At 51.1% G+C, this 24,891-nt stretch overlaps 1 protein-coding gene and 1 pseudogene across 1 annotated transcript in view; one reads left to right on the top strand and one right to left on the bottom strand.

Annotated features, from left to right (window-relative positions):
• The window catches only part of MAST1 (microtubule associated serine/threonine kinase 1), a 28,660-nt gene extending 3,769 nt beyond the window's left edge, over window positions 1–24,891 (bottom strand). Inside the window, exons 1-20 of the mRNA XM_008157933.3 lie at window positions 24,809–24,891; window positions 23,069–23,157; window positions 22,612–22,687; window positions 20,636–20,714; window positions 17,308–17,468; window positions 17,119–17,194; window positions 16,739–16,948; window positions 12,841–12,942; window positions 12,629–12,761; window positions 12,483–12,550; window positions 7,752–7,837; window positions 7,455–7,663; window positions 3,661–3,799; window positions 3,414–3,546; window positions 3,119–3,284; window positions 2,912–3,013; window positions 2,637–2,759; window positions 2,079–2,188; window positions 652–830; window positions 326–573 (exon numbers count right to left, since the gene is read on the bottom strand). Of these exons, the coding sequence (XP_008156155.2) occupies window positions 326–573; window positions 652–830; window positions 2,079–2,188; window positions 2,637–2,759; window positions 2,912–3,013; window positions 3,119–3,284; window positions 3,414–3,546; window positions 3,661–3,799; window positions 7,455–7,663; window positions 7,752–7,837; window positions 12,483–12,550; window positions 12,629–12,761; window positions 12,841–12,942; window positions 16,739–16,948; window positions 17,119–17,194; window positions 17,308–17,468; window positions 20,636–20,714; window positions 22,612–22,687; window positions 23,069–23,157; window positions 24,809–24,891 (2,572 nt within the window). The remainder of the gene's footprint in view (window positions 1–325; window positions 574–651; window positions 831–2,078; window positions 2,189–2,636; window positions 2,760–2,911; window positions 3,014–3,118; window positions 3,285–3,413; window positions 3,547–3,660; window positions 3,800–7,454; window positions 7,664–7,751; window positions 7,838–12,482; window positions 12,551–12,628; window positions 12,762–12,840; window positions 12,943–16,738; window positions 16,949–17,118; window positions 17,195–17,307; window positions 17,469–20,635; window positions 20,715–22,611; window positions 22,688–23,068; window positions 23,158–24,808) is intronic.
• Window positions 9,191–9,632, top strand: LOC129149474 (cytochrome c oxidase subunit 7A-related protein, mitochondrial-like; annotated as a pseudogene).

The raw sequence follows: 24,891 nt of genomic DNA, 5'->3' as shown, positions 1-24,891 counted from the left end.
GCAGGTGGGTTAGGAGGCAGGCCAAGGTCGGGGCATCTCGCATGTGTTCACTCTGCCTGGAATGCTTCCCCACTTCTCACCCTTGTGGGAACGTCAGTTTCCTGGGAGCAAGTAACATGCACCTGGCACAACCCCGGGGACACAGAAGCGCTCAAAGGCATTTGCTGACCGAGAGCATGGAATGCGGGGTGCTCCTCACGTTGATGAGAACCCAGACGGGAGTGTGTAGAGTAGATGAGACCTTGCGTAAACAGTACCAGGCTTATTGAATGCTCAATGTATGGCCACTGGGGAACTAGGGAAGGCGGCAGGAGGGGGCACTCACTGGCTTCGGAGTCCCCGCCACTGGCAGTGCCATCCCCTTGAGCTGCCTCTTTGGGGACCCGTGCATCCAGTGAGCCTGGGGGGTCAGAGGTGGGCCTGGCAGACCTGCGCAGCTGGGTCTCATCCTCATCCTCTTGGGGGGCGCTGAAGCGGCTGGGCTCCAGCAGCGCCGAGAACCGGCGGCGTGCACCCAAGGGTGGACTGGCCTCCCCCTCCAGGAAGCTGGCCTCCGATGCCGAGAAGCGCTTGCTGCTAAAAGGGGGGCGTGGTCAGAGGCGACCCGCCTCTTCATTCCCGCTCCCCAAACCTAGCCCTGCCCCTGCTCACATCTCTGGGGAGCCCCCTCTCCAGGTCTTCTCGCGCAGGGTCAGGCTGCCCAGGCCCTCCCGCTTGCCGGCCACCTTCTCCTCTAGACCCTTGGCACTCGGCTCCCGCTTGCTGCCCCCCGCGGCCGCCACCGGGGTCTTGGGCTCATGCTGCGACAGCTGCTCCATGCTGCTGTACACCTGCAAGGGCGGGTGCGCGGTGGTGAGAGGCACGCTCCCGAACCAATGGGCTTCCTGCTACTGGACACGCTCCGCCCTCCCAAGGCAGGGCCCCGCCCATCTCTGAATTGTCCCCCAACCACCTACAAATCTGCAGCTCAGACCCCACCAAACATATTTAAGCCTTTAGACCCTGCCCATAATCTTTTTTAAAATATGTTTTTATTGCCCCGCCTAACCGGTTTGGCTCAGTGGATAAAGCATTGGCCTGCGGACTGAAAGGTCCCAGATTCGATTCCTCTCTGTAAAAAATCAATAAAATATATTTTAAAAAATATGTTTTTATTGATTTCAGAGCGGAAGGTAAAGTGATAGAGAAATAGAAACATCAATGACGAAAGAGAATCATCGATCGGCCACCTCCTGCATGCCCCCCACTGTGGGGGATCAAGCCCACAACCTAGGCATGTGCCCTTGGCCGGAATCGAACCTGGGACCCTTTAGTCCGCAGGCCGACACTCTATCCACTGAGCCAAACCAGCTAGGGCAACCCTGCCCATATCTTTTTTTTTTAAATATATTTTATTGATTTTTTACAGAGAGGAAGGGAGAGGGTTAGAGAGCCAGAAACATCGATGAGAGAGAAACATCGATGAGCTGCCTCCTGCACACCCCCCACTGGGGATGTGCCCGCAACCAAGGCACATGCCCCCGACCGGAATCGAACCTGGGACCCTTGAGTCCGCAGGCTGACGCTCTATCCACTGAGCCAAACCGGCCTCGGCAACCCTGCCCATATCTTGACGAATTTGCCCTCTTTCGTGCCCCACCTTCCCAGTTCCCACCCAATCATATGTACCCCAAGCTGGGCTCTACTCACCACTGCACGCTGCTCCTCACAGCGAGACCTTGTGCACCTTTGCCCCGCCCCCACTGCTCATCCTCTGCACCCCAAGGTCCTGACCCGCCTCATCTAGACTAGCACCGCCCCATTGTGAGTCCTCAGCACCACAGCGGTCCGGATTCTTGTTAGATTCCACCCAATGCCAAAGGCCCTCCCATACCCCCCAGGCCCTGTCACTCTCAGCAACTTCCCCAGCCGGAGACCTCGGGCCTGCCAGGATTCCCCCAGCTCCCGCAACCCCGCCCCACTCCGTCCTCATCCTGCTAGGAGGAAAAGACCCCCTCCCACCCCCGCCCAAGCCCCGCCTCCCGATCTCGACCCCCCTCCCCGGGCCTGGCCCCACCCCTAACCCAGCCGCGGCTCACCTTGCTGAAGCGCGGGGAGCAGGAGGAAAACTGGCGGATTTCCACCGGCTCCTCCTCCGTCGTGTCATCCTCATCATAGGAGTTCACGTGGTGATACCTGTCTGAGCGGGCTGGGAATGGGGGGCGGACTGTGACCTACATCATGGATCCTCTCCTCAGGGCTGCAGGCCCCGCATGTCCCTGTCCCAGTCTAGACTCTGATTCTGGCCCTGCTTCCAGGCTGGGTTTCTGCCCAACTCTCAGAGGCTCCATCAGCCCAGCGCCAGAGGCCACACCCACAGACCCCATCTATGGCCCAGCCCCCTCCCCTCCAGCCAGCCCCTGTCCCTGCCTCGTTCTAGGTCCTAGCACTGCCCAGTAGCCCAGGCCCAACTCCAGAACTCACTGCGGTCCAGGCCCCACCCTCCTTTCCTGCTAACTGCTCAGACCGAGCCCCACCCCTATGCCAGGCCATCCCTCTCCTCTGTCTGGGTGGCTGGTCTCCTACCCACCTGGGCTCCAGCCCAGGCCTTGCCCAATGGTCCCTCTCACCAGATTCCACCCCCTTTCCCAGCTCACTGTCGAAGTAGCTGGTGTCATCCTCGGACTCCAGGTGGGGGATGAACTCTGCCTTCTGCCTCAGCAGGCCTGTCCAGTCCAGATCTCGAAAGAAACTGTGCTGCTTTACCTCAAAGGCACCCCCTGGAAAGGAAGGGGTGGATGGGGTCCGGGAGAGAATTCCCGCGACCGCCTATGGCCAGCTCAAGAGCCCAGCCACCCACCCCTGTCTTCTACCCCAGGGCCACAGCCCTTGGGGACCAGCCCTTAGCTGCTCTGCACAGCAGACCCCTTACCTGCCCCGAGCCTGACCAGGGGGTTGGTCTGCAGGAGGCTGGATATCAGGAGCTGGGCGTCTGTCGGCAGGGCCTCATCTCCCTCGGGCCACAGGATGTCATCTGCAGAGCAAGGTGTGTGTGTGGGGGGGGTCACTTTTGGGTCCAAAAGGCCCTGGGTCTGCCCATGTCCCCGTGCCCCCCACCTGCCACCAAGGAGGCACGCACCACTGATGACCTGTCCAAACAGCTCTTCGGGCGTGTCTCCGAAGAAGGGCACACAGCCCACCAGGAACTCGTAGAGGATGATGCCCATGGCCCACCAGTCCACCGGTTTGCCATAGCCCTGGCGCAGGATGACCTCAGGCGCGATGTACTCTGGGGTTCCGCACACCTAGGGGCAGGCGGTCAGCCTGCACTCTGGCCACAGGAGGGGCCTCGAAGGGGAGCGGCACGCCCCACCACACCCTGAAGCCCTGCTGGATAATCCCCCCCACAGCGATCCCCACGGCCACACACACACCTGTTTGTCCAGGAACTCCCGAGCATCCTTCTCGATATGGCCTTCGTACAGGTTGGTGGTGAGGCTCATGAGCCCCATTTTGGAGAGGCCAAAATCCGTGAGTTTGATGTGGCCCATGGAGGTGATGAGGAGGCTGCAAACACAAGCAGGGGTCTCAGGGTGAGGCTTGCCCACTTCCCTCCTGGCCCTTCCATGCCAGCGCCTGCAGAGGGGCAGGGAGGGGGTGATGGGGAAAGGCAAGGCTCACTTGTCAGGCTTGAGGTCACGGTGCACGATGCCATAGTTGTGTAGATACTCGAGTGCCAGCACTGTTTCGGCAAAGTACATGCGGGCCATCTCCACGGGCAGCGCCCCGATGTTCTTCAGCAGGGTAGCACAGTCCCCCCCTGTGTGTGGAGGAGGCACGGGTAAAGAGGGAAGCACCCTTGCCCCAGAGCTGTTCACTCCACATGCACGATAGCACCAAGTCCCCACCTCACATCACCCCTATTTTACAGCGAAGGAGAACTGAAGTACAGAGGGGCCTCGCTCTCCCAGGTCGCACAGGGAGTGCCCTCTACCAGGCTCCTCCTGTCTTCTTTTTAAATTTTTTATATATTTTTAAATCTTCACCTGAGAACAGGTTCATTGACCTTTTCAGAGAGAGGGAGGGAGAGGGAGGCGGAGAGGGAGGGAGGGAAACATGGATGGGGCTGGAGAATGAGCCTGCAACGCAGATTATGTGCTCTGACTAGGAATCAAATCCGCAACCTTTCAGTGCACAGGACAAGGCTCCAAACAACTTGAGCCACACCAGCCAGGGCTCCTCTTGTCCTCTTAACCATCTTCCAAAGTTGGCTTGATCTGAGACTCAGACAGAGGTTGGGTCATGAAGGGAGTTGGTGGAAATGAGGTTTGGTGGGTACCAAACACTGTCTGCTTATCAACTGAGTCTGGGAACACTGCCCTTGATCTCCTGGAGTTTGAATCTTGAATGTCTTGTGCCTTAAAATGTAGATTCCTGGTTCCCACCAGATTTACTGTGATCAGCGTTCATATTTCCCCCCAATAGGCATTCCTCCTTTTTCTTACAAGGACCAGATTTCTTTCCAAGTGCAGCAGCAAACCCAAGGTGCTCAGCCCTCCAACTTTTCACTCTCCCCAAAGATTGCTAAACTAGCAGGATGTAAGTGGGATCTGCTGGATGGCACCTCACTATATCAAGGCCTGTCTAAAGGGAAGCCTACACATGGGAGAGCAGAGCCAAGAAATGGAGAGATTCCTGATGACATGGTTTGAGCATCTGGATACAGCCATTTCTGAAGGCAACATGAGTGTTTTGATCACAAGTCATTAAATTTCTTTCTTTCTTTCTTTCTTTCTTTCTTTCTTTCTTTCTTTCTTTCTTTCTTCTGGATACAGCCATTTCTGAAGGCAACATGAGTGTTTTGATCACAAGTCATTAAATGTCTTTCTTCCTTTCTTTCTTTCTTTCTTTCTTTCTTTCTTTCTTTCTTTCTTTCTTTCTTTCTTTCTTTCTTTCTCTTTCTTTCTGAGCCAGAAAACTGATGATCAGACCTAGGAATGGAGCCTAGGAATCTGCATCTGGCCACAACCCCAAGTAATACTGACACACACTTACACTGAGAACAAAGCTGGGTTGACTTCCAAATGAGACTTTGAGGCTGGGCCTTGTTCAGGAGCCCCAAGAATGCACACTCACTGTGTGCTCAACTCATCAAAGAGATCCCGATTCCACCCACTTCTCTCCTCTGCAAGACCTTGGACCCATGTAGTTGCCGCCATCTTGGTCTCCCTCTTCTGCCCTCCACACAGCAGCTAAATAAACAGCCTTAAAACGTAAGTCAGACCATGTCAGCTTAAAACCCTCCAGTGGCTGCCTGTTGCATTTGGCATGAAACCCAATGCATTCCAGGCTCTGCAAGGCCCTGCATGCTTAACCCCTCACCTCTCCGTCCTTATCTACCCCCACCCTCCCTCTCACTTGCTCACTTGACTCCAGCTCCATTGCTGCTCCTCAAAACAGCGATTTTCAACCTTTTTCATCTCATGGCACATATAAACTAATAACGAAAATTCTTCAGCACACCAAAAAAATGTCTATTTTTGCCAACCTGACAAATACAAATAGGTATGATTTTGATTCATTCACACCAAACAGCCATTGTTGTTCTGGCTGTAGTCACTTTTTAATTTGACTATCTAACAGGAAAATAAAAGAGGCCAGTGCCACTGACTAAGTCAGGTATTGCATGTTTTAAAAATTCTTGTGGCACACCAGTTGAAAATTGCTACTTCCAAGTCCAGATGCCTTCTCACCTAACAGACTTTGTGCTTGGGGTTCCCTCGTCCAGGTAGAGTGCGGCTTAGAGAGGTCCCTGCCCACCAATGTCCCTATGGCCTCCTTCAGCCTTAAGGTCCTCATTACTGTCCTCACTCTATGAAATGACCTGACTGCCTTTGCTTGTTTTGTTTATCGTCTGACTACCCAGAATATAATCTCCATAAGAGAGACATGTGCCGAAGCCGGTTTGGCTCAGTGGATAGAGCGTCGGCCTGCGGACTGAAAGGTCCCGGGTTCGATTCCGGTCAAGGGCATGTATCTTGGTTGCAGGCACATCCCCAGTAGGGGGTGTGCAGGAGGCAGCTGATTGATGTTTCTCTCTCATCGATGTTTCTAACTCTCTATCTCTCTCCCTTTCTCTCTGTAAAAAATCAATAAAAAAAAAAAAAGAGAGAGACATGTGCCTATCTGGCCCCCCCCTGTGCCACCAGCACCTAGCACAGCACGTGGCATAAGGGAGACAACGGGGGGATATCTGTTGAATGAATGGATGGTTGACTAAAGGTGTAGGAGTGGCATCACTGTAGCCCCATGAGGTCATGTGTGTACCCTAATAACCACAGTATGTGTGGGTTTGGGCAATGATGTAATAATATTTGGATAACTGAGTGGTTGGATAAACATGAAAAATATATACATTGGTGGTTGGATGAATGCTAGATGGCTGGATGGGTGGATAAACTGATGGATGAACTGTAGATGAATGTGTGGATAGAGACAGCTAGATGAGATGGCTGCTAGCATGAAGATTTGGATGAATAATAAAAATACAGATAGTAAACGGATGGATGGTGGATTAATAAATAGATAAATAGGTATTGGTAGATGGATGGATGGTGTGTAAGTGGGTGAATAAACTGATGCATGAATAAATGGCCAGACATATGAAAAGATGGATGAATGAAAAATAGATGTGCAACACAGAGTGGATCTAATATATAACTATGGACTTCAGTTAATAATGTATCAATATTGGTTCATAAATTATAACAAATGTACCGCATGAATGCAAGATGTAAATAATAGGGAGACTGCAGGAAAGGGGTATGCAGGAACTCAACGTACTTTCTAATTACTCAGTCTGGAAACCTAAAACTGCTCTAAAAAATGAAGTCTATTCAATTTTTTTTTTTTAAATAGATGTATAATGGCCCTAGCCAGTTTGGCTCAGTGGGTAGAGCATCAGCCTGAGGACCTAAGGGTCCAGGGTTTGATTCCGGTCAAGGGCACGTGTCTCATATCTTGGTTGCAGGCTCCTCTCTGGCCTGGGCTCTGGTCAGTGCCCGTGCAGGAGGCAACCAACGGCTGTGTTTCTCTCACATCGGTATTGCTCTCTGTCCTCCCCTCTCTCTAAAAAACCAATGGAAAAATATCCACGGGTGAGGATTAAAAAAAAAAATAGATGTATAATGTATAAACAGATGTATGGGTGGAAAAACAGATGGATTAGCAAATGAATAAATGGAAGAATGGATGGGTAAATGGGTAATTGGATGGATGTTTCTATATTGACTAAAATGAAAACAGATAAACTAAATAGATGGCTGGATAGAAATAAACAGATGGAATGGATGGTCAATGACTGGATGGATAACTAGGTGGAGAGTCAATATGGTGACTGGGGCTCAGGCAGGCCCCTCAGCAGCCCTGACCAGCGTGGACCTCCCTGTTCCCTACAGCTCTGCAGGCAGCCACACCTTCCACGTACTCCATGACCATGCAGAGGTGGCGCCGGGTCTCAAAGGAGCAGAACATGCTGACCACAAAGGGGTTCTCGGCGAAGGTGAGGATGTCGCGCTCCACGAACGCCTGCTGGATCTGGTTGCGCAGGATCAGGTTCTGCTTGTTGATCTTTTTCATTGCAAAGCGCTGGCGAGTGTCCCGGTGCCGCACCAGGTAGACGGCGCTGCAGGGGGAGAGAGCGAGGACCGGCCGTCACCCCGAGACACCCGGCCTCCGCTACCCTCCCCCTGCCAGAGCCCCAGGTGGCTCACCCGTAAGCACCATTGCTGATGAGTTTGATGGTGTCAAAGTCATTCTCTCCAGGCGGTTTCTTAGCCTTGGTGGAGCTGCTGCGGCCCTGAAGGGGGAAGGGGAGACCACCACCATCATCATGGTAAGAGGGAGACTCTTGTTATCCCGTTATCCATGGGGAAACCGAGGCAGGGTGGGGATGCATCCTTCATCCCAGTGCCACAGTGAGGAAGCAACAAAATCAGGACTTGAACCCGAGACTGTCTGACTTTGAAGCGATAGTCCCAACTTTTTCCCATTAGGAAAGAAGCCTACAAAATAATCACCCTAATATAGAAAGAACTCCCAGAAATCCATAACTAGAAGCCTAACAATTGAAGAGAAAAAATAGGCAAGATCTGTGAACTAGAATGTAGAGCTCTTAACCATATGAAAAGATGCTCAACCTCACATATAATGTCAGAGGGCAAATTAAAACTACCCAAGATACCATTTTTCACCTAGCGGATTGGCAAAAGGAAAAGAAAAAATCCAAAAGGCTGACACACTCTGTGGGTAAAGTTGTGGGGAAACAGGTATTTTTATACCTTGCTTTTGGGAGAATACATTGGTATAACCCCCATGGAAGGTACTTTGGTGTATATAGAACTATAAATGTACATTCCCTTTGATCCAGGATTTCACTTTTGAAATAATTCTACAGATAGGCTTGCATATGTGAAAATGACATAGGTATGTACTATCTTGCTTATTGCAAATATTAGAAACAATTGACATGTTCATCGATAGGAAATTAGTTAAATAAACACATAATGGGCATTTGAATAAAGGAATATTGTGCCTCCGTTAAAAAGAATGAGAAATTGCCCAGCCAGCGTGGCTCAGTGGTTGAGCATTGACCTATGAACTAGGAGGTCGATTCCCGGTCAAAGTTTGGGATTGAGGGCTCAATTCCCAGTAGGGGATGTGCAAGAGGCAGTTGACTAATAATTCTCTCTCATCATTGATGTTTTTATCTCTCTCTCCCTCTCCATTCCTCTCTGAAAATCATAAATATTACACAAAAATATCTATGAGATTAAAAAAATAATGAGCCCTGGCCAGGGTGGCTCAGTTGGTTAGCATAGTCCTGTGCACTGAAAGGTCAGGGAAAATACCCAGTTGTGGGTTTGATCCTGGTTGAGGTGCATGCTCAAGGCAACTGATTGATGTTTCTCTCTCACATCAATGTCTGTCTGTCTGTCTGTCTGTCTCTTCCCCCCCCCCTTTCTCTCTCTCTCAATCAATAAAAACATATTTTTAAAAAATATTGAACTGATATGCTTCTAAGAATGTAGCCTAAACCTTCCTTGGGGCAGTCCTCACAGGCAACAGCTGTGAATAGCCAAACACAGGGCATCATCTATATATATAAAAGCTCAGCAACCAAATGGCAGAACAACCAGAATGACCGGCGGCTATGACGTGTACTGTGGCAGCCAACCGGTCTAATCCGGGCCTCAATCGCCCCCCTATCTGCACCCCCCCACTGGCCCAGCCTCCAACACCCCAATCAGGGGCGGGGCCAGCCGGCCAACCTCCCACGGCTCCTCCCCCGCGCTGGCCCGACCCAATGTGCCCCCATGGGGGTGGGCCAGCTGGACCCCACCTGTGAACGAATTCGTGCACCGGGCCTCTAGTGTACTATAAGTTTAGTGGCTTCACGCAGAAATTGGTGGGAGCAGGGGCTTCTGATGCCTATAACCCGAAGGGGTTAAAGCCTGTGGTTTCCACAGAAGCATTGCCACATCATATTCGCCACACCAACTTCTGATTTTACTGCATATGGTTATGCCTGGAAAAACAAAGTTCCAGAACTGCAGAAAATTTTCCCGAAATCTATGGTGTGCCCATCCACCTAAAACGATGCCTGCCTGACCGAATGTTCACCAGACCACCAAGGCATGACAGTGGGAGGCCTCATCTCCCTCTTCACAGCTCAGAAACAAAGGAGTTAGGCTGCAAAGAACTGGTTTCCTTTGAATTTTTATGGTTTCTGTAAAAAAAATTTTTTTTTACTTGAATGGCTTACTTAACATTTTGCAAGAAAAAATAAAGATTATAAGACAATATTTTGGTTTGTTTATGAAAAGCACCTAGCCTGAAGGAGCTCATTGGACAGTTAAAACCAATGTTTAAAGAAATGCTGCGGTTCTTTGAGTTGATGCAGCTGATTTCCCTGGAGGCTGCATATAGGCTTATTTATTTATTTTATTTTTTATTTTTTGTTAATCCTCACCTGAGGATATTTTTCCATTGATTTTTAGAGAGAGTGGAAGGAAGCGGGGAGAGACATAGAGAGAGAAATAGCGATTGGTGGCCGCCCGCATGTATCCCAACCCGGGGCGGGGATCAAACCTGCAACAAAGGTTCATGCCCTTGACCGGAATCGAACCTGGGACCCTTCAGTCCGAAGGCCAAGGCTCTATCCACTGAGCCAAACTAGCTAGGGCTGCATATGAGCTTATTAACAGCAGTTTGTGCTGAGGTCCTTGGGGACTAATGGTGGCGTTTTTGAGCATGGGGTGCAGAAGCCTTTCTGGATTGGATGTGTCTGAGGAAGGAAGGCGAAAGCCAAGGCCAGGTGCATGAGACAAGGGGGTTGAGTTTGTAGTTACCTTGGAGAGTTTTCCATCTTGCAGTAAAATGTGCATAGAAATTACTGGCAGCATGCCTCTATCCATTGGATAGTTTGTTTCAAAGGGATATTGCCTCATGTCACATCTTGAGTGAAATTTTATGTGTAATTATTATGTATTTATTCCACCATGGGAACAGAACACCTGTTTCATGTTGCATTTTAGACCAATGCCTATTTTATTAATGTAGCTGTGATACAAAGTCTCCTTTATCTTTTAAAAATGTTATGACTTTTAAGTTATGATTTTGGTTGTGGAATAAATACATGAATGAAAAAAAAAGGTAGCCTAAAAATATCTGACACAAAAACTGACAGAATTATAGGGAGAAATAGCTCAAAACAAGGATTTAACACATATCTCAGAAACTATGAGATCAATCAGGAAAAAGAAAAAAAAGAATAGGGAGATGGAAGATTTGAATCACTCAATTAGCAAGTTTGATTAAATGGAATTATGTAGAATCCTACAAACAACAATTAAAGATAAATACCTTTTTAGAGTTTTAGACTTTTGAGTGATGTCATTCCATTACCTATTCAAAAAATTAAACAAATGGCATGTATAGTAAGATTCTTTTAAATATATATATTTACATATATATAGGAAAGGTGTGTGTGTGTGTGTGTGTGTGTGTGTGTGTGTTAATAGATACAATCTGAAACAAATGCCTTCAGGGCGAGGCAGGCCAGGTGGGGGCCATGGGTGACTGGGGGCAGGTACCCCATATCATAGGGCAGCCCACACTCAGTGCCAGCTGGTCCCACCATAGTGTTGTTAGAACTTCTGATTTTTTTTTTTTTTTCAAAAGAAGGCCCAACCCCAGATCTGAGGCAAAAATCTTCTGATTTCTGTGTTTTGCTTCAAAGTTTTGAAAAACACTAGATAGTTTAGACGAAGCACACGCATGGCCTATGGCAGATAGTTTCTACTAGACATTTGAAACATCTTCCAACGTGTGGCTGGCCTGGCAGTGAGATTGTGGCATATTTTACTACGCTGAGCTCTTAGCACAGAGAGACACTCAACTCACTCAAAACGCCATGCATGGTTCCTCAATAAATTAGACAAACAATTACCCTATTGCCCAGCAATTCCACTGCTAGGTATATACCAAAAGAATTGAAACAGTTGTTCAAGACAAATACTTGTACACGAATGTTCATAGCAGCACTATTTACACAACAGCCAAAAAATGGAAGCAACTCCAGTGTCCACCAGGGGACAATGGATAAACAAATATGGTATATCCATACAATGAAATATTATCTACCTAATAAAAGAGTAACATGCTAATTGACTGTACCTTCATGACGCCCACCAGCCAATCAGGAGTGAGTATGCAAATTAACCCAAACAAAGATGGGGTTTAATTTGCATATGCAGGCGTTGAGAGGCCAGGGGCAGGGCGGGATGCTTGCATCGTCGCCATGGCAATGATGCAGGCATTCTACACCACCCCAGCTGCTCCAGGCCTCTGGGCAGCGTGGGAAGGCAGAAAGGCAGCTCTGGCCAGAGTGAAGGCCCATTCTTGCACAAATCTTCGTGCATGGGGCCTCTAGTTCAGTCATAAAAAGGAATGAAGCACTGATTCATGCTACAACATGAATGAAACTTGAAAACCCTTTGCCGACACAAAGGCCCACAGAGTGAATAATGCCATGTGTATGAGATGTTCAGAACAAGCGTATCCAAGAAGACAGAAAGCAGGTCAGTGATTGCCATGGGCCAGGGGAGGGGAGATGGGGAATAACTGCTAATGGATATATTTCCTTTGGGAGTGATGAAAATCCTCCAGGACTAGATAGAGGTGATGGCTGCACAAGCTGTAAATGTACTAAATACACGGAATTGTTCATTTTAAAATGGTTAAAGTGGTAAATTTTATGTTATGTGTAATTTACCATAAAAAGAAAAAGGCCCATGGAGGAAGACCTATCATTAACCCATTTGACAAATGGTGAAACTGAGGCTCGGAGCAGAGATCTACCCGGCCTGAGGCCAGAGAGCCAGGAGGTGAACCTTGCCTATCCAGCCAGAACCAGCGTGCTGACGGCTGCCTCCCGGCCTTACCTCAGATAGGTCGTCCTGCTCGGGCGTGTTGGAGCCGCCACTGTCCTGTTCCTCCAGATGCACCACGTCTAGGAAGGGACTGAGAGTGAGTGGAGGCTGGGGTCCCCGTGGATTCACCTCCAGCCCCCTGTGCCCCCAGCTGGCACCTGGAAAAGGGTCCCGGGTGAGGCCCAGCTGGCGGATGATATAACGAGGGATATCTGTCTTGACCAGGTGCCCCTCCTTGGCGTGGCCCTCCGCTGCTTCTAGCAAGTGGTAGAACTCCTCGGGGTTGAATTCCTGAGGCAGGGCAGGGGCGGGCTCGCGGTGGGCTCGGAGGGGCCCCCGCCAGCCCCCTCCCCTCTCCCAGCCCCCTCACCAGGCATTCCAGCAGCCTTGCAGGGCGAGAGATGATAATGAGCAGTTTCTTCACCAACTGGGTGACGAAGGCCACCTCCAAGCTCTCCGAACGTTCATAAGCCTGGGAAGGGGACACAAATGTGGTTGGCCTGGGGGTGGGATGGTGGCACATGTTACACAGGCCCTGCCTCAGCCAGGCCCCTCTCCCAATCCCACGGGCTACACACTGCTACTGCTGTCCCATTTTATAGGTGAGAAAACCGAGGCGCAAGCCTCACAGTGAAAAGAATGATCACTATGATTATAGCAGGCACTGTCCAAACACCTTCACTCATTCAATTCATGTCCAAAGCAGCCCTATCATGTGAGCTGAGTTAGAATCCCTCTGACTGACTGGCTCTCCCCTCAGATCCCCGAGTGGCTCTCTACTTCTCCTTCAGGTTGCCACACGGTTGTCACCTCCATGCAACGGGGTGGCACTAGGAACACAGAGAAAGATTCCTCACTTCCTGGGGTTCATATCCTAGGATGGGAAATGGACAGGAACATGAAAACAAGCCAATCCTGGCAGCACCTCAATCACCATTACCCTATTCCTTTTTCTATCACATGAAGACCCTTCCAACAGGTCACATATTAGCTTTTCTATCATGCCCATCAGGGTGAGGGGAAGAGGCACGCACCTTGGCACCAAAAACCTTACTCTTCAAGATCACTAACACTTTAATGCGATATTTGAAAAATCGAAATGAATGCAAAAAATGCGTGACAAGCAAAACAGCAAAACTTAAATAAGGACAGGATGCAACGAGTGCTGTGCACAGGCATGTTGGAGCTTGAAGCAAAAGGGCAAGTAAGTGACACTCTAAGTGGGCTTTTAAAATCTTTAATGGTTTTTATAAAAATGTTATTATTGATAAGTTTGTTTCCAATAAAACCAGGAAAGTAAAAGTATAACAAATTCTGGTTTCATTATAAATAAAATATTTAAGCTAAAATAATGTTAAGGGGTGCGGGCTCAATCCCCAGTAGCGGGGGTGCAGGAGACAGCTGATCAATGATTCTCTCTCATCATTGATGTTTCTTTTTTTAAAAAAAAATATATTGCCGAAACCGGTTTGGCTCAGTGGATAGGGCGTCGGCCTGCGGACTCAAGGGTCCCAGGTTCGATTCCGGTCAAGGGCATGTACCTTGGTTTCGGGCACATCCCCAGTAGGGGGTGTGCAAGAGGCAGTTGATCGATGTTTCTCTCTCATCGATGTTTCTAACTCTCTATCCCTCTCTCTTCCTTGCTGTAAAAAATCAATAAAATATATAAAAACATATATATATATATTTATATTGATTTCAGAGAGGAAGGGAGAGGGAGAGAGAGATAAAAACATCAATATGATTTGCCCTAGCTGGTTTGGCTCAGTAAATAGAGCGTCAGCCTGCGGACTGAATGGTGCCGGGTTCGATTCCATTTGGGGGCATGTACCTTGGTTGCGGGCACATCCCTAGTGTGGGGTGTGCAGGAGGCAGCTGATCGATGTTTCTAACTCTCTTTCCCTCTCCTTTCCTCTCTGTAAAAAATCAATAAAATATATTTAAAAAAGAAGAAACAAAAAAAGAAACATCAATGAGGAGAATCACTGATCGGCTGCCTCCTGCATGCCCCCCACTGGGGATCGAACCCACAACCAGGGTATGTGCCCTTGACTGGAATCAAACCTGGGACCCTTCAGTCCGCAGGCCAAGGCTCTATCCACTGAGCCAAACCAGCTAGGGCAAATCATATTGATGTTTCTATCTCTCTCTCCCTCTCCCTTCCTCTCTGAAATAAATAAAAATAGATTAAAAACCAATAAATAAATACCTACTAGATTGTTTAAAAAATAATGTTAAGTTTTAATATACCTACTTTGCAGCTTCTTCAGTAATTACTTTAATGTTCTGAGGGCTGGGGGAATTAATCACATGCCTCATCCTAGTCCCAGCCCTGATGCCTATTGTTTATCTTCTGTTTCTTCCTGCTAGAATGTCAGCTCTCCTAGGGCAGGGACTCTTCAGCTTCTAGGTCAGTGCTGGCCTCAGACTAGGTTCTTTTTTTTTTTTTTTTTTTAAATATATTTTATTGATTTTTTACAGAGAGGAAGGGAGAGGGATAGAAAGCTAGAAACATCGATGAGAGAGAAACATCGACCAGCTGCCTCCTGCACATCTCCCACTGGGAATGTGCCCGCAACCAAGGTACATGCCCTTGACCGGAATCGAACCTGGGACCTTTCAGTCCGCAGACCGACGCTCTATCCACTGAGACAAACCGGTTTCGGCTCAGACTAGGTTCTTAATAAATATTTGTAGCATTAAAGAATGAGTGAATCCCCTTTTTATAGCAGAAGGCACAGAGAGGTTAATTGACTTCGAAAAGGCTGCAGAGTAAATAAGCGATGAGCTGGGTGAGAATATACGCTGTTTGAAGTCTGTGCTCTTGACTCCTATGGACCTAGTGGCAAAATCCAAACTCAAATCAGATTTGGTGCCAAAGTATGTAATCATACCAACATGCTGTCCTTCCGGGCAGAGGGCTAGGAGCACAGAGCCCTATATTCTGGTCCTTATACCCTTATCCAACCTCATCTTCTCAAAATAGTACAGTCACGTGGCTTCTGCGCTCCTGGAATTTCCCAAACTGCCTCCTCACCTCAGGGCCTTTGTATGTGCTGCTCACTCTGCTCAACACACATTCCTCCCAGCTTTTTTTTATAGCTGCCACTTCCTCATTATTCTTCTTCCAATTTCAAAGCCACCTCCTCCAGGGAGGCCTCCTGGACCTTACAAGGAAAGCCCTAACACTCCATCGGGTTGCCCTATCCTATTTGCTTCATAGCCTTAAAAATCAGCTAAAATCACTGACGCCCTTGGTTTGTCTGTTTTCCTGTTCCTGCCCGTCTCCCATACTAGGAATCAACCCCAGCAAAGCAGGACTCTTCCTCTGGTTTGTTCCTGTTGTGTTCCCAGTGTCCAGCACACACTAGGTGTGTGCTACGCATTATCACTGAATGGGGGCATCACCTCCATCCATTCATCTAATCAACATTTATTGACCGCCTACTATGTGCAGGGCAATTAGGATACAACAGTGAACAACAGTTCCACCTGTGGACTGATACTGGAGTAGGTGAGACAAGAAATAAGATAAGAAAAACAGACATTATGACGGATGATGCTAAGTGCTAAGGTAAAATCTTAAAGAGACAGTGGGTGGTGAGTGTGAGCAGAGTTTGACATTTTATTTTTTTTAATTTTATATTTTTTTACTGGTTTCAGAGAGGAGGGTAGAGGGAGAGAGCGATAGAAACATCAATGATAAGAATCATTGATCAGCTGCCTCCTGCTGAATCGAACCTGGGACTTTAGCCTGCAGGCCAGCCACTGAGTCAAACCGGCTAGGGCCAGAGTTTGACATTTTAAATAGACGGGTCTACAAAGCCAACCTGATCCCAGCCAGCTTGGCTCAGTGGTGAGCGTTCACCTATGAACCAGGAGTTCATGGTTTGATTCCTGGAACATGCCTGGGTTTCTGGCTCCATCCCCAGTGTAGGGCGTGCAGGAGGCAGCCGGTCAATGATTCTCTCTCATCATTGATGGTTCCATCCTTCTCTCCCTCTCCCTCTCTGAAATCAATAAAAATATATCTAAAATATTAAAAATAAAAAGCCGACATGAGAAGGTGACAGTAAAGACCTAAAGGAGGTTAAATACCTACTTCCCCCATCAGGACCATGTCCTTCTTTTCCACCCCTGAATCCTCAGCTCCCCACCAGCGCCTAGAACGTGTTAGGAGCCCCGCGAGTGGGTGTGGGGTGAAGGATGGCATTGGCCTGATTTTGGGGTGCAGAGTCTGGGATGGGGCTGGCCTCCAGAGCACTCACATCCTGCAGTAGCTTCTCTAGGTTCTCCTGCAATTCGTAGAAGTAGACGGTGGTGATGAGGCCGTCGCGGGACTTGGTCAGGCAGTCCCGGGCCAGCTCGATGATCTGGTGGTGGATAAAGCTGAGCACGCCATCGGCCAGCGGCAGCACGCTGTCAGGTTCATAGGCGCGGGTGAAGTCACGCAGCTTCTCCTCCATCTGCGCGGTGGCCTGCGGGAGGAGGGAGGCCAGGCAGCGTGAGCGCGCGGGGCCGGGCTTAGCCCAAGGGCGGCCGCAGGAGCCTGCGCTGAGCGCGCCGGCCACCAGGGGGCGCGCGGAGCTAAGGCGAGCGGAGCTGCGGCCGCCCAGCCTCCCCGCAGCCGCCTGCGACCCCGCCTCACCTTCGGGAACCTCTCCTTGTAGACGTGGTTCATCATCACGATCTCGTTGTCATAAGAGGAGGGGGAGCGCCCGGGGCTGTAGGAGAGAAGCCCATCCTGTCCGGTCCTCTGCCTGTTCACGGGGACTGGGGTCTCGCGGTGCACAACCCCCAGACTCGCTTGGAGTTGGGGGAGGGGATGCCGGCCCACCTGAGGCTCCTCGAGCGGGGCCGCACGGCCGGGGAGCGGCGGCCGCCATCCTCGTCCGTGATGCTCTCGGTGCTGCCGAAGTGTTTGGAGAGGAAGTGGAGCTCGTCCACGGTGGGCTGGTAGGGCAGCTGGTGGAGGCGCTCCTGGGAGGAGCAGGAAGACTGGGGGAGGGGCAGAACAAGGGTCAGAGCTACTGCGGGGCGGGGGGTGGGGGTGGGGTTCAAATCTTGGGACCCTGGCCTCGGATTCCTGGGGTGGATGGACTACTGGCAAGGTTGGTATTAGGACCTGATTAGGACCATGATCCGGGATGTCCCAGGGCCCAGGTTGGGACTCCAGGCAACAGAGGGATGGGGACAGACACGGATAACAGTAACACAGACATAGATGTGACGGGAGAGCCTGTGAAAACCGGAGAGTCAAGTCACATCCCTTCTCTGTTCAGAACCCTCCATGGCTCCCACGGGACTCAGAATGAACACTGAAGTCCCTCCCACACCCCACAAGTTCTCTGCACTACCATCTGGCCCTGTCTCTCTGTCATCACCTCTGCCCACTCTCCCCCTCACTTGCTCTATTCCAGCCACAGAGCTAAGGCTTCCTGTTTCTTTTCTTTTTTTCAGAGAGAGAGAGAGAGAGAGAGGATGATGAGAGAGAATCACTGATCAGCTGCCTCCTGCACGCCTCACATTGGGGATTGAGCCTGTAACCCAGGCATGTGCCCTGACTGGGAATCTAACCATAACCTCCTGGTTCATAGGTCGACTGGCTCAACCACTGAGTCATGCCAGCTGGGCTATGGCTTCCTGATAAACCTTGAACAAGGCAGACACACTCCTGCCTCAGGACCTTTGCACTGACTGTTCCCTCTGCCTGGAGCACATCTACTATGGATTAAATGTCACCTCTCAGAGAGGCCTCCTCTGAACACACACCTATCTCTTCCTATGCTTGCCCTCTGTTGTTTATTCTTGCTGTATTTATCTCCTGACTTATTACATCTTTATGTAAAAAGCCTTTCTATGACTTCCCCTTACATTTAGAATAAAATTCACCTCTCCGCCCTGGGCAACAGGCCCCAGCATAATCAGGGTCTCAGCCTGCGTTACCTCGACTCCTCTACTTATTTATTTGTTATTACTGGCTGCTCTGCTTGAGGGCAAGGATTGGCTCCGCTTGGTCCTTGGTCAGGGCCTGGCATGCAGCCAGGGCAATCACAGACCCACAGATATCACTGGAGAGACACAAGGACATCCACTTGATTCTGTAGGCAGAATCCTCTTTAAAAAAAAATAATAAATTATTGATTTCAGAGAGTAAGGGAGAGGGAGAAAGAGCTAGAAACATCAATGATGAGAGAGAATCATTGATTGGCTGCCTCCTGCACACCCCCTACTGGGGATAGAGCCTGCAACCCAGGCCTGTGCCCCTGACCGGATTCGAACCTGGGACCCTTCAGTCCATAGGCCAATGCTCTATTCAGTGAGCCAGACCAGCTAGGGCCAGAATGCTCGTTTTAAACATCACATCACTCATTCCCCTGCCTAAAACTCCCTACCCCGCCCTAACCGGTTTGGCTCAGTGGATAGAGCATTGGCCTGTGGACTGAAGGGTCCCAGGTTTGATTCCGGTCAAGGGCATGTACCTTGGTTGCGGGCACATCCCCAGTAGGGCATGTGCAGGAGGCAGCTGATTGATGTTTCTCTCTCATCGATGTTTCTAACTCTCTCTCCCTCTCCCTTCTTCTCTGTAAAAAATCAATAAAATATATTAAAAATAAACAAAAACAAAAACCCTCCGTACCCCATCAGTATCTACTAAAATAAATTTTAAATGCACAGCCCTGACTGGTTTGGCTCAGTGGATGGAGCGTCGGCCTGCGGACTGGGGGGTCCCGGGTTCAATTCCAGTCAAGGGCATGTACCTTGATTGCGGGCACATCCCCGGTAGGGGGTATGCAGGAGGCGGCTGGTCAATGTTTCTCTCTCATCGATGTTTCTAACTATCCCTCTCCCTTCCTCTCTGTAAAAAAATCAATAAAATATTTTAAAAAAATTTTTTTAATGCACATAATCTATGACCTACAAAAGCACAATGTCAAATAGTTCAGATTGAAATTTTAATATGATACAAAAAAAGAAAAAAAAAGGCCTTTCTATGACTTCCCCCTACATTCAGAATAAAATCCACCTCCCTGCCCTGGCCAACAGGCCCCAGCATAATCAGGGTGTTGGCCTGCCTCACCTCGACTCCTCGACTTCCAACCCAAAGTCCAACTGCACAAGGTTATTTTCAATTTTCCCCATGCGGCCAGTTCTCTGTTGTTCCCCATTCCTTGGACACCCTTCCCTCTCTTCTTCCACCTGCCAAATTCCTGCTGATCCTTCGTCTCGGCTTCAATGCCAACTCTTCCAGGAAGCCTACTCGACTCTCCCTTAGCTAAGTCAGTTGCCTCTTCTCTGCTATCACTTCCCCTTACACTACCCCCATCACAGCTCCAACCCCCCACGTTGTAAATGCCTTCTTACTGGTCTACCTCCCTCCATGAGGGCTTTGTGAATCCTTGGACCCTGCTCAGCTTGTAGAGCTCACCCACCACATGACAGTCACATGCTAAATGTCTGCTCAACAGCATTCCAGTGGATGGATGAGCAAACCAGACACACAGGGAGAAAAGGGGGCAGAGGGACAGAGGGACTTTGGGTATTGCAGTGGGTGAGCAAATGGGCGCTGGGTAAAGAGCAGACACCGGCCGTGGCTAGCTTTGGACACCTTGGCAAATGGCTTCATGTCGTTCTCGGTAAAATAAGTTGGTGATGAATAGGATCCCCAGGAAGTTATAGTGAGGGTAGAGAACAGGGCTGGGGGTGGAAGGGCGGGGCCTGCAACTCACTAGTAGATGGACAGGTGACTCTTCGAGGACAAGAAAAACCCAAAACACTCATTAAGGCCAGCCCAGCTGCTGGCCTGGGCATGGGCCTTTGGGTTAGAACAGTGGTCGGCAAACTCATTAGTCCACAGAGCCAAATATCAACAGTACACGATTGAAATTTCTTTTGAGAGACAAATTTTTTAAACTTAAACTTATTCTAACGCCACTTCTTCAACATAGACTCGCCCAGGCCGTGGTATTTTGTGGAAGAGCCACACTCAAGGGGCCAAAGAGCCGCATGTGGCTCGCGAGCCGCAGTTTGCCGACCACGGGGCTAGAAGATCCCCTACCCACCCATAGGACACTCAAGGGGCCAAAGAGCCGCATGTGGCTCGTGAGCCGCGGTTTGCCGACCACGGGGCTAGAAGATCCCCTGCCCACCCATAGGACACTCACCGAGACGGTGGAGCTGGGTGTGTTGGTGCCATAGCCAGACGAAGGGAGCGAAGCCAGAGACCAGCGGCGTCCGTCCGCCCTGGAACCCAGCCAAGTGCTCAGAGGCGACAGGTCTCCAGGCCCCTCCATGCCTCAGGTGGGGAGAGAAGCCCCCGGCCAGGGCCAGGGCAGGGGCTGGGGGAGTGGACCTGTGCTCTGAGATTCCTGAAGGCCCTCCAAGTCAAGGAGGCAAAGGGGAAGTCTTCTAGTCAGGCACCAGTCTCCTCTGCTCCTTCCCAGAACCCTCCTCTCCTGCCATACTCAGCCCCACTTGCCCCCAGCAAGGACCCCAACGAGGACCAGAACAGCCCATTCAAAAAAGTTATCCCAGAGGACCCCAAAAATCAACCCCAGAGGATCTCCCCATGAGAAAGCTCACAGAAGCAGACCCCTTGGGTCTTCTCAGACACACACACACACTAAGACAGGCTCTCCCATCAGACACAGTCACTCTCCTGGCCACACCCTCTAGTGTTAGTGTGACTAGTGTTCATGGACTGAGTCACACACATTCACAGGTGAACCATACATGGACCCAAATACCATACTTTTCCACCCTAACACAATTGCACTCGCAAAATCAGGCATCCAATCACATATGCACACAGACACTTACAAAAACCCCAACACTTTCACTCTAATACACACACAGCTACACACTCCCTCACACACACACACACACTATCCACTCTTTCACATTCACACATACATCCAAGATACCCTCACGCACTGTCACACATTCAAACTCTCACACAGCCACACACCCATTCACACTCCCACATAGATTACACATTCCCGTGGAGACACACAGGGCGGTGCCTATTCCCTCACATATGCACACATTTACAACCCTACAGGTACACACACGCATTCCCACTCACACACGTTCACACTCACATGCGGATACATATTCTCCATGGACACCTGTGTAGGCACAGGCTGCGTCACATATGCACAACCTCACAAACGTACACTCCCACACACTGGCAAGGACACACTCCCACACCCTGGACTCCTCCCTCCTTCCTCCTTCCTCCTTCCAGGCACTGCCCTCGCTCAGCCCACCCTCCGTGCAGGTGGCCACATTAGGCCCAATCTTGGAGCCATTTTCTGGTTTCCATTCCTCTCAGATGAATTCCACGGACAAGAGAGGCCTTCCTCCACTCTCCCCGGGGAAATGTCCTCTGTCCTCACAGTCTGCTGTGACTCCCACACCACAGCCTTCACCAGCCTCTGCAGTCATCCTGGCTCTCTGGCCTGCCACCCACCCCAACTCAACTCTGAGGCTCGTTCCCCCTGTGCTCACCTCCCAGAACACAGCCTGTGTTCGGACAACGCTTTTAGAATGAGTCAAGTTCAAAGAAAAAGAGACCCCTCCGAACACACTGGTGACTCCCAGAAGTTCCTCTCCCAAATATTCAAGGAATCTCTCTGCCTCCGCCAATGTTGCCAGAGGCCCCAGAAAATGCATTTAGAGACACTCCGAAACGCGCAGACACCCCCTCCCTAGAGGAAACCTGAGATTCCTCCTCCTGGGCTCGCAAGAAATAGCCCTAGGCGCCCTCCCCCCCAGCGGGGACCCGGAGGTCCTAGCAGGGCACCGCGTAGTCTGCGCGTGCGCACTTCATCTCTGTTGGCCCCCGTCCTGTTGCTATGGAAACACCCGGCCCGGAGCGCTAGGCGCGAAGCGGACCCAGGGCTTCCGCTGCTCAGCGGAGGAAACCCCTTCCCGCCCCGGATTTCGCACAGGCGGTGGGCCCCACCCTCGTGTAGGCCCCGCCCCCAAGGCTGGGCGCCGGTTCCCGCTGGGACCTTGGGGCGCTCAGCGGAGCCCTCCGGTCCCGACTCAGGTCCCACTGGGAAGGGAACAGATGGCAGCCCAGACGGTGGTGGGGAAAGTCCGACCAGGGTTCTGGGCCCCGCGGACAGGGACTCACCTGCGGGAAGAGGCAAACGAGAAGTGGGCGGGGGTGCTGGGGGAGAAGTTGCGGGGGCTGTCCAGGGGACTGCTACCTGTGTCCGGAAAGAGGGGGACCTTTAGGCTGGGCTGGCTGGCAACCCCATCAGCCTTCCTGATCCCCAGAGCGGGCTGCAGGCAGCCGCTATTCCCTCCTTACTCTGGGCCACGCCCCCTTCGAAGGCGTTTTGGGTACGGAGTTGGCACAGCCCCTTCAGGTCGGTACTGCCCTCCTCTGCCACAGCCTCGCCCCAGGTGTGGATCCTTCATTCTGCCCCACCCCCTTAACATTCTAGCGCCGCAAACCAATAGCCGCCCCCCTGCGGACTGCACGCTAGCCTCGGTCCAGACGCGGCCCACCCCTCCTGCGGCAGGGACACACCCCTCTCCTGGGGCCCCGCCGCCTCTAGTCTGGTCCACACCCACCACCGTCTCACCCAAGTGTCCAGGCAGTGGGGAGTGGGGTCGCGGCAGCGTGGGCGAAGTGCTGGTCAGGATGAGGCTTTTCCGGTTACTGGTACGGCAGCTGCAGGGAAGGGGAGGCAAAGGTGCCAGGCCGCAGCCCGGGGAGATTTTGAGCCCCACCAGTCGCCCCCTATTCTGGGAAGGGCCCCCAGAAAACCTCTCAGAGGCGGAGACAGTCACGGAGGATACAAGGTTGAACGGAGGGGATGCAGGTGTGATGTGTGTGTGAAAGACATCCAGTGGGAACCATGTGTGACCATGTGGGGTATAGTTCCAGTCATGGAGTGACAGTCATGTTATCTATGTGACACGGCTGGAGACACCGAGTGTCTTTATAGCTAGGTCTGTGCGAGGCATGCTGTATCCATGGGAGGCAGGCACCCAGTGTGTGACTTCAGCGCCGGGCACATCCTAGTGTGACATCAAGTGTGACAGTCCTTGTGTGACACAACCTGTACTTTTGTGTGCCTATATGACACAATGTGTAATGTGACCGTCACTGGTGCGTGATGGATGTGCCAGTGTGTGCTGTAACATCTGCCTGATGCATGATCTCTGCTCCAGGCGTGCCTATGTCTTTATGCGGCAAAGTCTGTATGAGACGCTGTCCTTGTGTCTGCATGTGACATTCACCATGAGTGTCCACGAGTGGCATTTGCTGTGTGTAGGTTTAACTCCCTGTGACACTGGCCATGTCTGAGCATGCCATTGTGTGCGACAATCCCTGTACGAGTCTTGCACGTGATAATGTGTGATATTGTGTATCTCATTCTCTGCAAGAGAACCTGTGCCTATTTATTCTGGCATCCGTGTGACATAGCATGCGACATGCTTAGATGATATCATGTGTTGCAACACTGGATGCATCGATGTCATTGCCATGTGTGTCTGTGTGCATCTCTGGTAGCAAAATCATGTGTGTTACAGGTAATCATACAGGTAACATCTTATTTGGTGTACAAAATAGTGTACCTGTGGGTTTATTTGTCATTGTGTGACATTGGGGGTGCCCCTGTGTGTCTGTGCAGGTCTCTGACCTATGGCCACTGTCTGGCTGGGTATGCGTGGCGCTTCCCGGATGTATCTGGGCCACTAGGGCTGTTGTGTGTATATGTGTGTGTGTCTTCATGTCCTACGTGACGCTGTGTGTCACTATTTTCTGTGTTGGAGGGAGTTTGTGCTATGGTAAAAATACCCCCTTCTTTCTGCTCTTCAGGTTCAAGCTTCCGAGGAGGGAGCCCCCAGCCCCTAAATTCCTCTCAGTCCCCCCACCCCGCCGCCGCCGCTGCCGCCGCCGCCGCAGTGACTGAGCATATGAGCCAGGCCTGAGCACGCGGCACGGGGGGTGGGGGTGGGGGAGAGGCCAGGCTTCGGCTATTGTTCTGAAGGTGCCAAGCCCCCACCCTCCCCTTCTTCCCTTACCCCCTCTGAGCTGCCAGAGCCCACAGCGCCAGCAGACAAAGGCACTGCAACCCCCGACCCAGAGCAGCCTCTCCCCCCCCCCATCGCGATCCTTTCCAGAGTACCCACCCAGCCTCACCCCACCATGCTCCCCATTCAGCCCATCCCTGGCAGGAAGGCGCAGCGCGGGCACCTCTGTCGCAGCTGGACCGGGTGCAGGGTCCCGGGCCCCGCCCTGCGGTAGCGTCTGGAGGGGCGGCTTGGGTGGGGGAGGGCCGGGTCAAGGTTTGGGGGACGGATCGGGGGTCTACCTCTTGGTGCGGCGGAACATACTGCCACCAGGGAAGGAGGGCATCGAGAAATTAGAAAGCGCGGTCCAGAGAGAGTCAGACAT

Source organism: Eptesicus fuscus, chromosome 6 (assembly GCF_027574615.1).
Source record: "Eptesicus fuscus isolate TK198812 chromosome 6, DD_ASM_mEF_20220401, whole genome shotgun sequence".
NCBI lineage: Eukaryota > Metazoa > Chordata > Mammalia > Chiroptera > Vespertilionidae > Eptesicus > Eptesicus fuscus.
Note: the sequence above shows the minus strand (reverse complement) of the source record. Positions and strands in the feature narration are given on the sequence as shown.